At 42.7% G+C, this 14,429-nt stretch overlaps 1 protein-coding gene across 1 annotated transcript in view; it reads left to right on the top strand.

The window, feature by feature from the left end:
• LOC147748440 (potassium channel subfamily T member 2-like) overlaps positions 1–14,429 on the top strand; it is an 834,500-nt gene that overhangs the window by 449,339 nt on the left and 370,732 nt on the right. Inside the window, exons 13-14 of the mRNA XM_086928190.1 lie at positions 8,652–8,715; positions 9,891–9,999. Coding sequence (XP_086784316.1) covers positions 8,652–8,715; positions 9,891–9,999 — 173 coding nt within the window. The remainder of the gene's footprint in view (positions 1–8,651; positions 8,716–9,890; positions 10,000–14,429) is intronic.

Here is a 14,429-nt window from a genome sequence, read left to right as displayed (position 1 = left end):
TATATGACTCCGACTGCCAACATCATCGGATCCTAAGGCGTCACCCTAATTGATACTGACAACACTCAACTCATACTCTCCTTCACCAGCAAGACAACCATGGCCAGAGCCAACTTCACCAATTGCATGACCATGGTAGCAGAACAGATGAGAACCAACAACTTGAAGCTCATCTCCAACAAGACGGAAGTGCTGGTCTTCGGAAACAGGACCTCCCTGTTGGTTGCCAGCTATTGGGTGACAGAGCTAGGATCAACACTCACCGACCTCAGTAGAAATCTGAGGATCATCTTGGATGACAAGCTCAACATGACGCACAAGTCAACACAGTGAGCACTGCCTGCTTCCACATCCTACGCATGCTATGAAAGATCTTCAAGTGGCTGCCACGTTACACCAGATGCACCTTTACGCATGCAGCCATCACAAGTAGACTTGGCTTCATCAAGGCGCTCTACACTGGAATCTGCAAGCAGCTACTACACAGACAATCCAGAAAGTTTATGCAAGACTACTCAACCTCCCACACCACACCTACATTTCAACTCAACTCAGAGAGCTCCACTGGCTCTCGATTCCCAAATAAAGTGAATTTAAACTCCTCACGCACACATATAAAGCCTTGTGTAATACTGGCCCATCATACCTTAACAACCGTATTCCCTTTCACCAATCTGCTAGATGGGAGCGGCCAGTGCAGGTAAGTGGTGGGGTTTAGAGGGAGTCGACAGACAACAATGAGGGAAAATAACATTAGAAAAAGAAAATCACTTACCTTGCGCTCGCCGCATCGCCGACTCGACGATTCGGTGAGTGCAAGGTAAGTGGCTTTCTTTTTTTTAATGTCATTTTCCCTCGTCGTCTGTCGACTCCCTCCCCCCCCCCACCCCGCTCTACCGCGTTTACCTGCACCGGCCACTCCGCTTGCCAGACACCCACACTCAGCTTCACTTTCACTCTTACAGATCACCTTCATTCACAAAACCAGAGTAGGATCTCACTCATTCTCCTACACCACACCAAAAACATGGAACAACCTCCCACAACACATGAGAGCCTCCTTCTCAGTTCTGGAGTTCCACAAGAAGCTGAAGACCTTGCTTTTTGCATAACTCCACAGTAACCACATGCCTACAAACTTGCTTAAGCAACTGGATAACCTATTGGGTGATTAGTGAGCTATACAAATTAACATAACATAACATCAGAGGCAATGCAGATGGGAAAACAGCTGCAGGTAACTGAACCACCAGGCTGAGGCATTGAGTACCCACAACTCGTTCTGCACTGTAGAGAACAGAGGGAGTCGCCAAAAAAGAGGCTGGCCAGCACAGCTGGCCAGAGTGCCAATCTTGCCAGACCCAAACAAGGCAGAAAAGAGGCACACCACCTCAAGACTAGTATGAGAAAAGGAAAACTGTGGAGAATCAACCAAAGACCAGAAAAAGCCTTAATAAAGGGAGCACATGTGAACAAAAAGTAACCGGCCATCAACATGAACAAAGGAAAGCCACAAAAGAAAAGCCAGACCCAACATCCAGGTGTCCTGACAAAAGAGCATGGGGAGACAACAGCCAAGACCATGACCAAGACCAGATCTAGGATGAAGCACAGATCAACTAATAGTCAAGGAAGTGAGGCCTACAAAGAGGCAGTCTCCACTATATGTCCTGCCATAGCTGTAATACCATATAACTGCATCAACAAGAAAATTGTTCATAAAAAACCCAAGCAAAACGACCTCATGGCTTGAGAATATACACGGGCACACAATGACAATGCATGGCAGAAACAAACTAGAGGCAGGATACTCACAACTTCACCAAAGCCACGCTCGCCTTGAGACCAGAGTAAAAAGCTGTTAGGAAGAAAGGTGGGCAAACAGCAGCCAAGCAACCACAAAATCAACATGTAGCCCAGCAGCAGTCCACCCCAGCAAAACAAGCAAAAACGCTTATAAATGAATTCACCAGCACGCCGCTCATCCACTCAGCTAAAAGGACAGCTGAAAGTAAGTGCCACCCTCCACCAGTCCCTGCAGCCTAACCCCAGAGAGGGTAAAGAGCAGAAGTGCAATGCCAGTGAGTGCAAAATGTATCATAATGGGGGATGTTTTTGGGGTTTTAGCTAGGTCACATGGTGCCTACAGGGAGGTGAACATAGCGTCCTGGTATGACACGCTATCAGCCACGAGGACGCGAACATTCAAAACACATTGTTGAGTTGTGGAGGCTCAAGACCCCAATAACCATCGCACTCTCTAGAGTGAAATTTAGTGGTACTATCCCGGGACCTTGAGAAGCTTGGCCTGACAGCTGTCCTTTTCACAAGCCTGCTGGTTCCATTTACCTTTTCTGACTTGTTGCACCTTTTGAAGATGTTGTTAAAAACCTTGTTGTCTCCTGGAGGCTTCACATATTGGTCCTCTCAAACACAAGCCGTGGTGAAGTTGCCTTCTGTGGATGGAGACATCTCTGCTCATCGAACCCTCCATCTGCGATCAGTTCCCTGTGGCCCTGTCTATCATTACCTCGCTTTAGACATTTAGACAGCAGCCCTTGTTCTTAGAGGTCACAAGCTGTCCCTGGCACTTCAAAAAAAGAGGATAGTTTCCCTGTAGCTCAGCAGTCACTGCTTGATAGCATTTGCTGTCACCGGGAAAAGCGAAGAGATCTGGGTGTACAACGGTGGCACTAAGCAGAAATGCATTGCAATTGGGTGGTTTCTCAAAATTAGAATAAACTATATTCATTTAATTATTAATATTGATTTCAAATAATAGAAATTCATACACAGAATACCATTTCTGAACCCCCCTCCCCAGGAAGTAATCGATGAAGTTGCAACAAACCGGAGTCAAAGAGATGAAAAACATTTTTGGAAAGAATCTGAGGATTACTGCTGTGTTAAGAACGGCAGGCGTCCAGTAAAAGGACACATTTCCATCTCCACATTGTTTGAATTCGAGTCCAGTGCCTGTCTGCTCGCCCCCGCAAATACTTCCTGCTCCCCAAAGAGTGACTGCCCTGATCTACCTCTTGTAATTTAGCCCTCCCTCCTGATGAATGGATTGGTTTTAAGTTCTGTCTGTAAAATAAGCAGCCATTTGCCCAGCTCTATCCTCTTTCTAGCTGTTCCTGTGTTAATCCCTTTAACAACAAGCAATTAAAAAAACATGACAGTAGTGGTGTACAAAGGTTTAGTATGTCAACAATATTTTGCAGAGTACCCAGCTATGGATCTTCACATAGGTCACAGAGTTTCCTTGTTTTCCTTCATCTACACCTCAGAATAGCTTATCCTGCACTTGGCGTTGTAACCGGTAACTTGGAAGAATTTTGGCTGCAAGTCCATACCACGCCTAGCGTTTCATCGTATGTGACTTGACACTCACAGCACAAGCATATACCGAAATACACTACCTTACATAATGGTCACACGTGGATACCACGCCTAGCATTTCCTCGCAAGTGGATTGGCAGTCACAGCGCAAGCTTGTTCCAAGCTACACTACCTTACAAAATTATCAAAATAAAGAGTATGCAATGCTATAAGCATTGTAAAAACTGACTTGCGACTCCATTATTTCGTTTTTAATATTGACCTGCTATAATATTGCATGCAGAATGCTGTCTAGTTCCACATTGTCGAGCTGAGTACATATATGTAAGTACAGATTCACTACAAACACACAAAACGTGATGGGAGGACGCTTACAATAAGTTTAACCACTGGCAATCGCTCTGGGTAGCATTCCAACCCACTGTTCTTTTGCTCACTGTTACCCCTCAGTTTGGACCTATCCATATGCAGATCAGTCTTAACCTTGCTCCAATGGGAGCAGTCTATCCTTAACTGCGGGGCAAAGTTCTCCATTAACCAGAAGGCAAGCAACCAAATTCTCTGCCCGTTACAATGCCAAGCAAATAATTTTCGGTAAAATATCAGTACATGCAGATTGTGGTGCAGTGAGCACCAAAATGTACGTTATAATTCCTTTTTAGAGCACAATTTTAAATCGGCAATAATTATCTCATCTGATAAATTCCAAACAAGAGGTGTCAGGTTGTACGGGGTTCAATAAATATTACTTCCAACATTGAGCCGAAGGCCAATATATTTCTAAATATCCCTAACAGTCTGGGTCCTCCTGATGCTTACTTTGTCCCATTGAGTGCACATCAAGAATCTGTGTTTCTCCCACAGATACCTAGCTCCCATATGAAACCCCAGATGTACTTTCTCCAATCCTTGAAATTGTGCAGACTCTGTGGGTCAGATTTACAAGACCCTTGTGCCACTTTTGCGTCACTTTTCCCATGTTAAAAGTGACGCAAAAGTGGTGCAAGGGTGTTCTGCTAGTTCTCATCAGTAAGTTTGGGAAGAGGAAGGAAAACTATTTCCTTCAACCCCTGCCCCTCTGACTGAAACACCATTTGCCTCTTCTGTACAGTTGTTGCCTCCACTCTGCTCTGGAAAACTTAAAATGTACCTGTTTTCGTGTGTCATCGGACACTAGAAAAAGAGTGTGACTATTGTGATTAATGAATGTAAACACCAAAAAGATATAGAAGAGACAGCAAGTTTTAGAATATAAGTAGTCGAAGAGGACATATACCTGTAATATATGAATATTTCAGTGGAAGTAATTGAAGAAGAATTAGATGACTTATTGAATGTAAAATGTAAATGTAAATGTGGGTGTACTTGTAAAGCGCACTGCGACTCCATGGAGTATCCTGGCGCTGAAGACCGCTGGGGAACCCATCCTGGTTTTCCCTGTGAGATGGTCCCTTCTGGGTATCTCCAAGGTGAAACCAGGCATCCCCGGCGTCTGTGGGGGGCCGTTGTAGAGATGAAGCAAGCTTAATGCCCAGAGTTGCTGAGTGTGTTTCCTGGTTAGAGGAGGCACCGAGGCGAGAATTATTGAATCCGTTTTGACCCTGGTCCACCACCCTGCAGCGTCGGGAATTGAACCCTGGTCCCGGGCCGTTCTCTGCTTACGGGTCTGCCGCCTCTAACCAGTGAGCCACACCACTGAAGGTATTAAGTAGAAGAGGTACTCATTTACTCATAAAGGAAGAACATCCAAGTTAAATTGTAGAGAAAACTCTCTAACAATCAGAGCAGACAGAAAGCTCTAGGATAGGAAAGAGAAGTAGAGCATTCAGATACAGGCATGGAAATAATAACTCATTGGGTGGAGATGGGATAGCCTTAGCAGGGAAGTGTAATGAAGTGAAATTAACAATTTTATAAAATTCTACTAATTAATATTTTTCCAATCACTGACTGGCAACATTCTACAGCACAGAAAGTCAATTTACTGTTTTATTATCCCCCTATTGCTATTTTTTTTTTAAGAACAGATTTTATTTGCCAAATAACAAATATAGCGCAGAGCACTGTAACCCAGCAACTCATGCATGTAGAATGTACATTGAATTGACTTTGACAGTTTCGATAGCAAAATAGGACAATTTAGGAGCAATACATTTGAAATATTAACAGAAATGAAAATAAAACAAAAACCCCAAAACCCACCCCAGTCACACTCACACCTACCCCAGAGCAGCACCACAAGAGAACTATCTTGTCTCCCCAGACATGATACACCAGTATCCAAGGGCTGATATTGCATGTCGACTAGAATGGGAGAGAAACCAAGTCAGGGGACCAGGCTACTGAAACAGCTTCCAGCTCTAGGCCACGGTACTCCGCCCATCTCCTCCAGACTTTGTAATGTTTAAGCAGGCACCCCCTGGCCATGAAGATGGGGATTTCCAGACCCCTACAGAAATCCAGGCCATTTTCCATGCAGATACCAAGGGCGCCTTTGTAGCCTTCCAGGCTCTGGCGATATCCCTTTTGGCCAAAGTGAACCTTATAAAACATAAGATGGCTTTTGTATATGTTAGCTCCTACATCGTCCATAACATGCAGCAGGACCAGCTTTGGGGAGCTGGGGAGGTCCCAGCCCAGTACCTCAGAGAAGCACAACAGAACCCCCCCCCCCACCAAAATCGTGCTAAAGCGGAGCAGTGCCCTTCTATTGCTATTTTTACAAACTATTTGCCACAATTATTAACAAAAACTTTGACGATGATTTTATGAAATTCTTGGAAGCAAATTCACAGCTTCACACACCTTTGCTTCTCGGCTTGATGAGATGTTCTCTATGCCTTTCTTTCGCATACAGCTCACGAGGTAAGATTGGTGACTCTTAGCTTACCATATATTCTGCATATTTTCAGGTAGCTTATGTATAACAAGCAGGACCAAAGAATAGATATGCTTGTGATCACCCCATTCCTGAGCTGGTTAGTAAGTTATTGAGACATAAATTAAATACCCTAATATTAAACTATTGGATTGAAGAGCAGTACATTGAAATATGTTGCTCTTTAAAAACAGAGTTTGGTTTGGGGATCAAAGCTGTGCAATTGACAATCCTTGAAGATGGACACTGGCTGGTGCATAGTAGTTGGGAACATATTGGGGTAATTTTTTAGTATGTTTAGTAGTAGTTATTTTTAGTTAAATACACTTTTTTATTTTTCCCCTATACTTTACCAAAGGGAGACTCCACAGTCAGGCAGGAGATCCCCAGATGGTAAGGTATATGGAAAATGTATAAGGTTTATTAAACGTTATAATAAATTAGTATAAATATTTTTATATTAATGATTTTAAATTAGTTTTATATATTTATTTTAAATGTAAAATAAAAGAGGCAATGCCACAGAAGTGGTAACTTAATTTTTGATTAATTTAAATATATTAAATTACATTCTTTTTTCTGAAGATTAAATTAAAAATTAAATTTCCACATACATTGAAAAATATATATTATTTTATTCTTAGGATAAAATATATATAGAATGAAGTACAAGTAGCTAAATTATACTATTGTAACTAATGTTGCATTAATTCATATATTCAAAAAAGTTTGTTAAAATATTTTTGGATTAAATAATGAATATTTTTTTATATCTTTTTAACATTAGAATATTTAATTTCTATTTTTCTCTGTTGTAAATAAATTAATTTAACATTATTTCGTATTGGGTTTTATTATAATCCCCTGACTCCATTATTTTTGTAGTATGAGAGGTTGACCACGGGTGGTGCTGGACTTACTATAGTTTCTTTTTTGGCAGTAGTAATTTACACCCTTAAATTTGGCTGTATCCCCTTTTTCAGAGGCTGAGATGTGTAAGTCTACACTTTTGCATAACTTTACACTCGAATTTTGTGACTAACCAAAAGTAGTAAACATTCTCAAAAGTGGAAGAGTAAATTACAAGTGTAAACTTCTTTGAAGTTTAAGTTACCTTGATTGTGTCAAAAATAGGGGGAACCTATTCTGCTGTTGTAAATAGCGCTCAACCTAAGCCATGAAACCTGAAAACATGTAGGATTTTCTGGATAATTAACAAGGGAGTCGTTTAGACTAAGGCAGGCAGTTAATTCAGCATAAACCTTTAACTCCAATACCAAACGGAGGATCATCCGACATATTTAGAAAACCCTGTCTCTTTAGCGGAGATCTCTGTGCCAGCAAGCGATTCACGAGTGATGCAGATGGTCTGCATACAGTGTTCAGTGCCGGGTGTCATATTTTTGTGGCCCACTCTGCATTTTTTTGTTTTTCTCAAACAAGCTTTTAAAACTCCCAATATAGAAGTTTTGCTTGAGAAAAACAAAAAATCAATTTCCCTGAGCAGCAGACCCATTATTTTTCTTTGAACCTGGAGGAGACGTAAATGGTGGTTGCCCTGCTTGATAAAGGACATTGCTACCATCACCGGCAGCCTGTGGAATATAAGCTCTGAGTCACAGGTTTCTGATAGTGGAGGCAGCTGAGGCCCCCCATGAAACTTGTCCATTCACCCTCCTCTAAATCAATCAAGTCAACCGTAAGATCTTAGGTCAGGAACTCATTTGTGACGGACTCTAAGTGACCAATTGGTAAATGATTCTTATTCCGATCTATTGTATGTAAAATTATCTCAGGAATATTCATGACAAGGATCCTGGGAGCAGGACATCTTTGCAGTCCTGAAGGACTAAGGATGTCCAACCATGCTAGGGTGACCGCCTGTCTCAAGGTCATTAAGAACCCTGTCTACAATCCTGAACTTTTCTCCGATAAATCATTTTTTTCAGGTGTGTTAATCTAATTTAGTTCAATCGAAGCTAAATATGACTGCAATACCAAGAATTCATTAAATTATCATGCGAAAGGCGAGGAATGAAAATAGTGTGCGAAATGACCCATAGGGAGGTGGTCACCTTAAACTGGTCTTAGCATGTGCATCCCTGTGAGAGCCTCAAATCATGTGTTGACCAGGGATTGGTTACTGGTAACCAATGGTAACCAATCCCTGGTCCACACATGATTTGAGGCTCTCACAGGGATGCACATGCTAAGACCAGTTTAAGGTGACCAATCAACAATGCTCACATATATGGGGCATTTCTCAGCTCCCTACTACCTCTCTCACTAGGAGCAAGAGCTTTCTCCCTTTCCAGCTCGCTCCCTACCACCACTAACCTATGCCCTCTTTTCTCTTCCCCCCTCTCTTCTTTAAACCCCACCTTGGTTCCCCCCTGCCGCATTTCCCTTCTCTCCTATTGGCCGGCTGAAGAATGGACGATGCGGAGGCCTGTTTTATCCTCAGTAACCGGTTTGACATGGATCGGGTGGCTGCTGTACGTTCCCTCAACAGTGTTGTATTTGTGTTGTGGTCCATACTTCTGTACTTGTGGTAGCTGTCCAGATGGGAGCCAGGTCCTCACGTTTAGTGAAAGGAGAGCCGTTTTCAGCTCTGACACTCCAAAATATAGACCCTCTCACATACATTGGCAAGTTTAAGTGGATCCGTTTCCATGATTAGGACCTCTTCTCTGCCTCCGAGGCCTTCCCCACTTGCTCCATCACATATTTCAGAATAAAGGCTACCCCTACGACCATTTGGGTTGTGCCAAGTGAGGTGGGAGACCCAAAGGCCGATCTATGATTGATCTTTTTGGGACACAGTGAGGCCTTTGATCCAGCATTGTGGGTTACGTGCCTGCTGCAGGAATCTGTCTCTAACCCGCTGGTCAGAAGTTCCTATCCTGATTATATAACTAAGTGGGTTAATGTGCCTCATGTATAGATCAGGTGCACCTTGCAGGTTGCATACTTGAAGGCAGGTAATAGATCCTGCTGAAGCAACCTGTGTATCCGTGTCTGTTCCAAGCTCGAAACATATCTGGTCACCTTTGCCTTTCATCCTTTCAAGGTTAATCAAATGAGGCTCTTACTGATGAGAAATAATAACATATTTATTTTGGCACTAAAAAAACAATTCAGGCTGTAGTGAAAAGATAATCGGTTGTGTTTGGACGTGTTGGATAAAATCTTTGATCTGCATGTTCCCTACAGGGTGTGGGATCAGAATTTCATTGTCAAAATATTGTCTGTGATCAATATCGTCATCCCCACTGGATATAACAATGGAAAATCTGTGCATAATGGAAAGACATGTTTGTAGACGATATAATATTTGTGTCAGACAATATTTCTATATATGAGATTCTGATTAACAATATCATAAAAATATCTGCAACAGACGCTCAACCCACTGAGCGCTGTTGCCTGTCCCCGATCTCAATATCTACATATTGCACACTTGTTGCACCCCTTACCGTGGGCACCCCGCCCCCTCCGCTATGGTGTTGCATGCAGCCTGCCTGGGTTACTTTTGTCCTTCTACCCCAGCATGCGTTGATGTGTCCGCTTCAGTACGGTGTTGGGGCCTGCATTGATGAATATTTCTGGTGCCAGTGAAGTCTTCCTCGTGCCACTGAAATCTCTTGTGTGTTTCCTCTCTCTCACTTAGGATCATCAAACCATTCTGAGGGCCTGGGCAGTAAAGGATTTTGCTCCAAACTGCCCCCTGTATGTTCAGATTCTGAAACCTGAGAACAAATTCCACATAAAATTCGCAGGTAAGTTCAAAGTTGAGCAGAAGGGTGGGCTGTGCTCAGTGTGTTGGGGCTGAGGATTTCTGAGTGGGTACAGCTGAAAAGAATGCATTGAACCTGAGGATAGCTCAGTGGGTACAGCTGGCATCAATGTGTTGCAGCGGAGTATAGCTCAGTGGGTACAGCTGGAATAAATGTGTTGCAGTTGAGGATAGCTCAGTGGGTACAGCTGGCATTAATGTGTTGCAGCTGGGGATAGCTCAGTGGGCACAGCTGGCATGTGTTGCAGCTGATAATAGCTCCGTGGGTGCAGCTGGCATCGTTATGTTGGGGTTATGGACCGCTGATGGTTACCGCTTGTCTCAGGGTTTTAGAGCTTCGGATTGCTCAGTGGGTGCAGTTGGCATCAATAGATTGAACTTAGTATGGGCGAGTGGAAACTGCTCTCTTCAAAGTGCTGTAGTGAAGGAAAGATGGCTGAGTACAGCACACTTCCGTGTGATGAAGCGGGTGGCAGCTCAGTAGGTAGGTGCAGTTAGCGTCAATGTGCTGGAGCTTGATAGATCGGTTAGCATCAGTAGCGGAGTGGGCACACTTGGCATCAGTGTGTAGGACTGCCCACTTGTAAGGGCACTAATTCAAAACAAATGTTCGCTGTCAAGAGTTCCAACACGTGCCGTGTTGGGTCATAATCTAATGCCATCTGGCGTGTTAAAGAGACCTTGCAAAGAGCGGCCTCTCCCTCTAACGTAGCTTAGCGCACGTTTAGGGTGCGGTTAGAAGACACCCATCAACTATTGCTCAAGCATAGCTTGCGAGGCTGCTGTACCGAACACAGACTAAACAGTGCCCCACCTTGAGGTGCAGCATCCCACTTGGAGAAAAGCCATTCCTCTATTGGACAGTGTGAATCTTAAATCACTGACTTGGTTTTTCATACAGCCCTGTGCATTGTAGGCGTTACTGGCCCGACGGAAGCAAAGTGAACACGACTTTGAGGCTTAGCGCACAGCCTTATTGTTCACGCTTTAAATCTCTCTCTCTCGCTCTCTCTTTCTTTCTCTCCATCCAATAGGAGAAGGTTGAGCAGCAGTGTGACAAGTGGTGAACAGTCACTGTATATCAAAAGAGATGCAAAGTCAATTCAATGTTCTCTTTATTCGAATGTCGTTGACAGTCAAGAAAGATAAAACATACAGAATACACAATCATACATAGTAAAACAATGCAAAAAAATGACAGTTTGAAAATCAAGACTTTTACAATATGACACAGCTGCCTTGAAAAAACGACCCACTCCTAAACCTACATCAGTGCTGGGTAGCAGTTGTAGAAGTCTGAGGGCAACCCTACACTGTTTAAAATTGTGCGTTTTAAGATGAGATAATAAATAGTGAAGTCTAAGAGATTTATAGACTGTACAAAAGATCATAAGGTGCCACAAGGATTGGGAAGAAACATCACAAGCACATGTCTTCTCTGCCAAGTTCCCATATTAGCCCCGCGGAAAGCACAGCATAAAACATACGGAGCCAGCTGCAACTAAAGGGCTCTTTCCCAATTATTAGTCACATCCATTAAATAAGGTCCTGGACCAGGACTGATTTTTAAAGTGGAATATTTCCAAACAAGCTGTTTGCCTAATTCTAAACTATCCCTTTCAGCACAACACTTTTCCATCAACAGATGCTTCACAGAATTCTTGTCAGCCTCAAAGGATTTTCAAATAAAGTTTATTTACCCAAAATAATAACATTTTGTTTAACATAAGTGATCCATGGGATATCCACGACCGAATCATTGATTATGTAATGTGTGAAAGAAGCCCTGGGGTTGTTCCATATAGATAGCCATAACAAAAGGAGGCCCATCTTAATGGAATCCTTAAGATACAGCAAGGCCATGTATTCATGACAAAAATAATGGGGGGGTTGAAAGAGGAAGAAGGAAAAGACTCCTACAAAGGTGATTCTCCTCGAACTGCAGCTAACGATAATCACCATAAACCCATAATTCTACACCCATAACTAGCAATAGGAACACAATGCTTAGAATATATTCTGTGAGTGAGGTTATCAGTATTCCCCCTACTGATTTGCAAACGTTAATTAGAGAACAAATAGTTTGAGTTGTAATGTCACCAATGGCATTTTGGTGGGTCAATGCCCATGATTGTGCTCTCTCTATCTCTCTCCAATGTTCAGCGTGCTTTAAGCTAGTTATTACTGCTGTGACGTGTAGGGAGGAGCCATGTCTGAAGAGAGGCGAAGCTTGAGGTCACCAGGATGCCCCTCCCCCGATAACAGTAATAAATAGCGTATTACACTCTGCAGGTCTGCATTTATTGTTTAAGCCTTGGAGTTTTTTCATGTCCATCTGTAAGAAAACAATTATTTAACCAAAAACAGGTTGCAAGGGATTACATTTGTGCAGTGGGTAAAATCACATTGAAGAAGCATCATGAGGGCTAGAAGAGTTGTTTCCTGGTGGGTGTGAAGTCATTTGGTAACATGCCGCCTGTGAGGCATGAAACTTTGGGCATATTATCAAGGACCGGTGTTAAAATTATCGCCGTTTTATCGGCAGGAAACTGCTGATTAAGCGGCGATAATGGGCTTGATAATACGCCCTTGTTAATTCCAATAGAAGCCCATGTTAACATCAGAACATGGGCTTCTATGGGAATTAACAAGGGCGTATTATCAAGCCCATTATCGCCGTTTTATCAGCAGTTTCCTGCCGATAAAACGGCGATAATTTTAACACCGGTCTTTGATAATATTTCCCCAGTTTTTCTCATGTTTGTTTGGCTGTACAGTGGTAATGATTCGAAATTTGAACTTTTCACTGTCGTAATAAATGCGTGAATCTTTGAGTTAGCCGTGCAATCACTTTAAATAACATGCTTTATTGGCCCCATTTATTTACATGGCCATGGTAGGAATATAAATACATTTAAGGCAGTGCACAGTGTGGGTTGTCCCGCTATGGTGGGGGTTGGCCAGAATCCAGGCCCTGCAGCTAGCCCCCTTCTGCGAAATCCGCCTTACTCACTTCCTCACTTACACGCACTCCCACTCACTGTTTCATTCGCTCATCTCTTCTCCTAACCATCAGAATCACTCACTGTCTCTCACTTTTAATGATATACAAATTAAAAAATATATTTTCTTTCTTTTTTGAACAGAAGTGTGCTCTAAAAAGAGCCGTTTTCCTTATGAAAAGTTTTTTATTTTATTCTGTATTTTTACTTTTTATTTGAAAACAAATGATAAAGGCAACTTAAAGAATGGGCAAAGAACTAGATGTAAAAAATATTTTTTACACTTTTTGTGGTGAAGAAGCACATGATCTTTCAATGTTCCTGCACTTTGTTATCTGCAAGAGATCGCCTTGTGGAACGGCAGGCAATGGAAACCCACAGTTCAAAGCAAGGATCAATGTGTTCTTGCTCCTCAGGCAGGATATCTTCTGCAATGTTTCACCACGCCCGATGACTTGTTGCATTGCAGAAGATGTTGGTGCCTCTTCAACACCCTTTCTCCTTTTTACAGCTTCGAGCATTAAGTGCATTGAGAATAGTCCGTAGTTCTATTTCCCTCGACTCCCTCTGCTCAACTTTTTGTTGAACAAAATGCACATCACACACATAGATAATATTTCTTTTTCACCAGAAAGTGGATTCTCGTAGCAATCTTGAACCCTCTGTCTGAGCATCTTGCAGGTCCTCACGTGTCTCCTGTCCATGTTCTGGATTTTCTCTGTCCCGTTCTTCCTGTGCAGAAGCCATTCCAAAGCAGAAAGTATCTATAGTGGTGGGCGAAAATATGGACTGGAATGCGGCCTAAAGCGTTGTCAGTGGCTGAGATTAATTCAAGCATTCAATCCATCACCTGGCTGCTGCTGCAGTTTATGCCCTAAGTTTAATAGGTATGCCTAGACATGGGTACTGTGCTCACTGTGCCTCAGGACTCAGGCTATGCCTCGCTGATGAGACCTACGTAGGTCAAAGCTGCTCTGACATTGCTTGTGGTCCCTTTGAAGGGGACTTGCCTCGCAGTTTGGAATGGACCTTTCCCACAAGGAGCAGGTTCGTTACTAATTTGCATAAGGTTGGGCTTTGTCTAGAGTGGCATGGTGAGCAAAAACGATGGAGTAGAGAACGCCCCAGAGCAATTGACAGTGGCTGAGAATAATTCAAGCATTACATCCATCACCTTGTTGTTCATACAGGTTACCCCTAAAAAGACAAGCATAGCAAAAAAAACTAAAGAGTTTCCTTTGCTGCATAGATCTTCTGTGGCAAGAAGTTCAGTGTTCTGGGTGGAAAAGTCAAGAACTGTTTGAATGTGGAGTAAAACATTCTCAGGAATAAATGAAAGCTCTTCAATCATTTATAAGGCTCTGTAGTTCATCCATGGCTCCCAGAAAAGAAGTATGTATGGATCTGGTGG

The sequence above is a fragment of the Lissotriton vulgaris genome, chromosome 1_1 (assembly GCF_964263255.1).
Source record: "Lissotriton vulgaris chromosome 1_1, aLisVul1.2, whole genome shotgun sequence".
In the NCBI taxonomy this organism is placed as follows: domain Eukaryota; kingdom Metazoa; phylum Chordata; class Amphibia; order Caudata; family Salamandridae; genus Lissotriton; species Lissotriton vulgaris.
The sequence above is the reverse complement of the archived record's forward strand: the minus strand, read 5'-3'. Positions and strand labels throughout refer to the sequence as shown.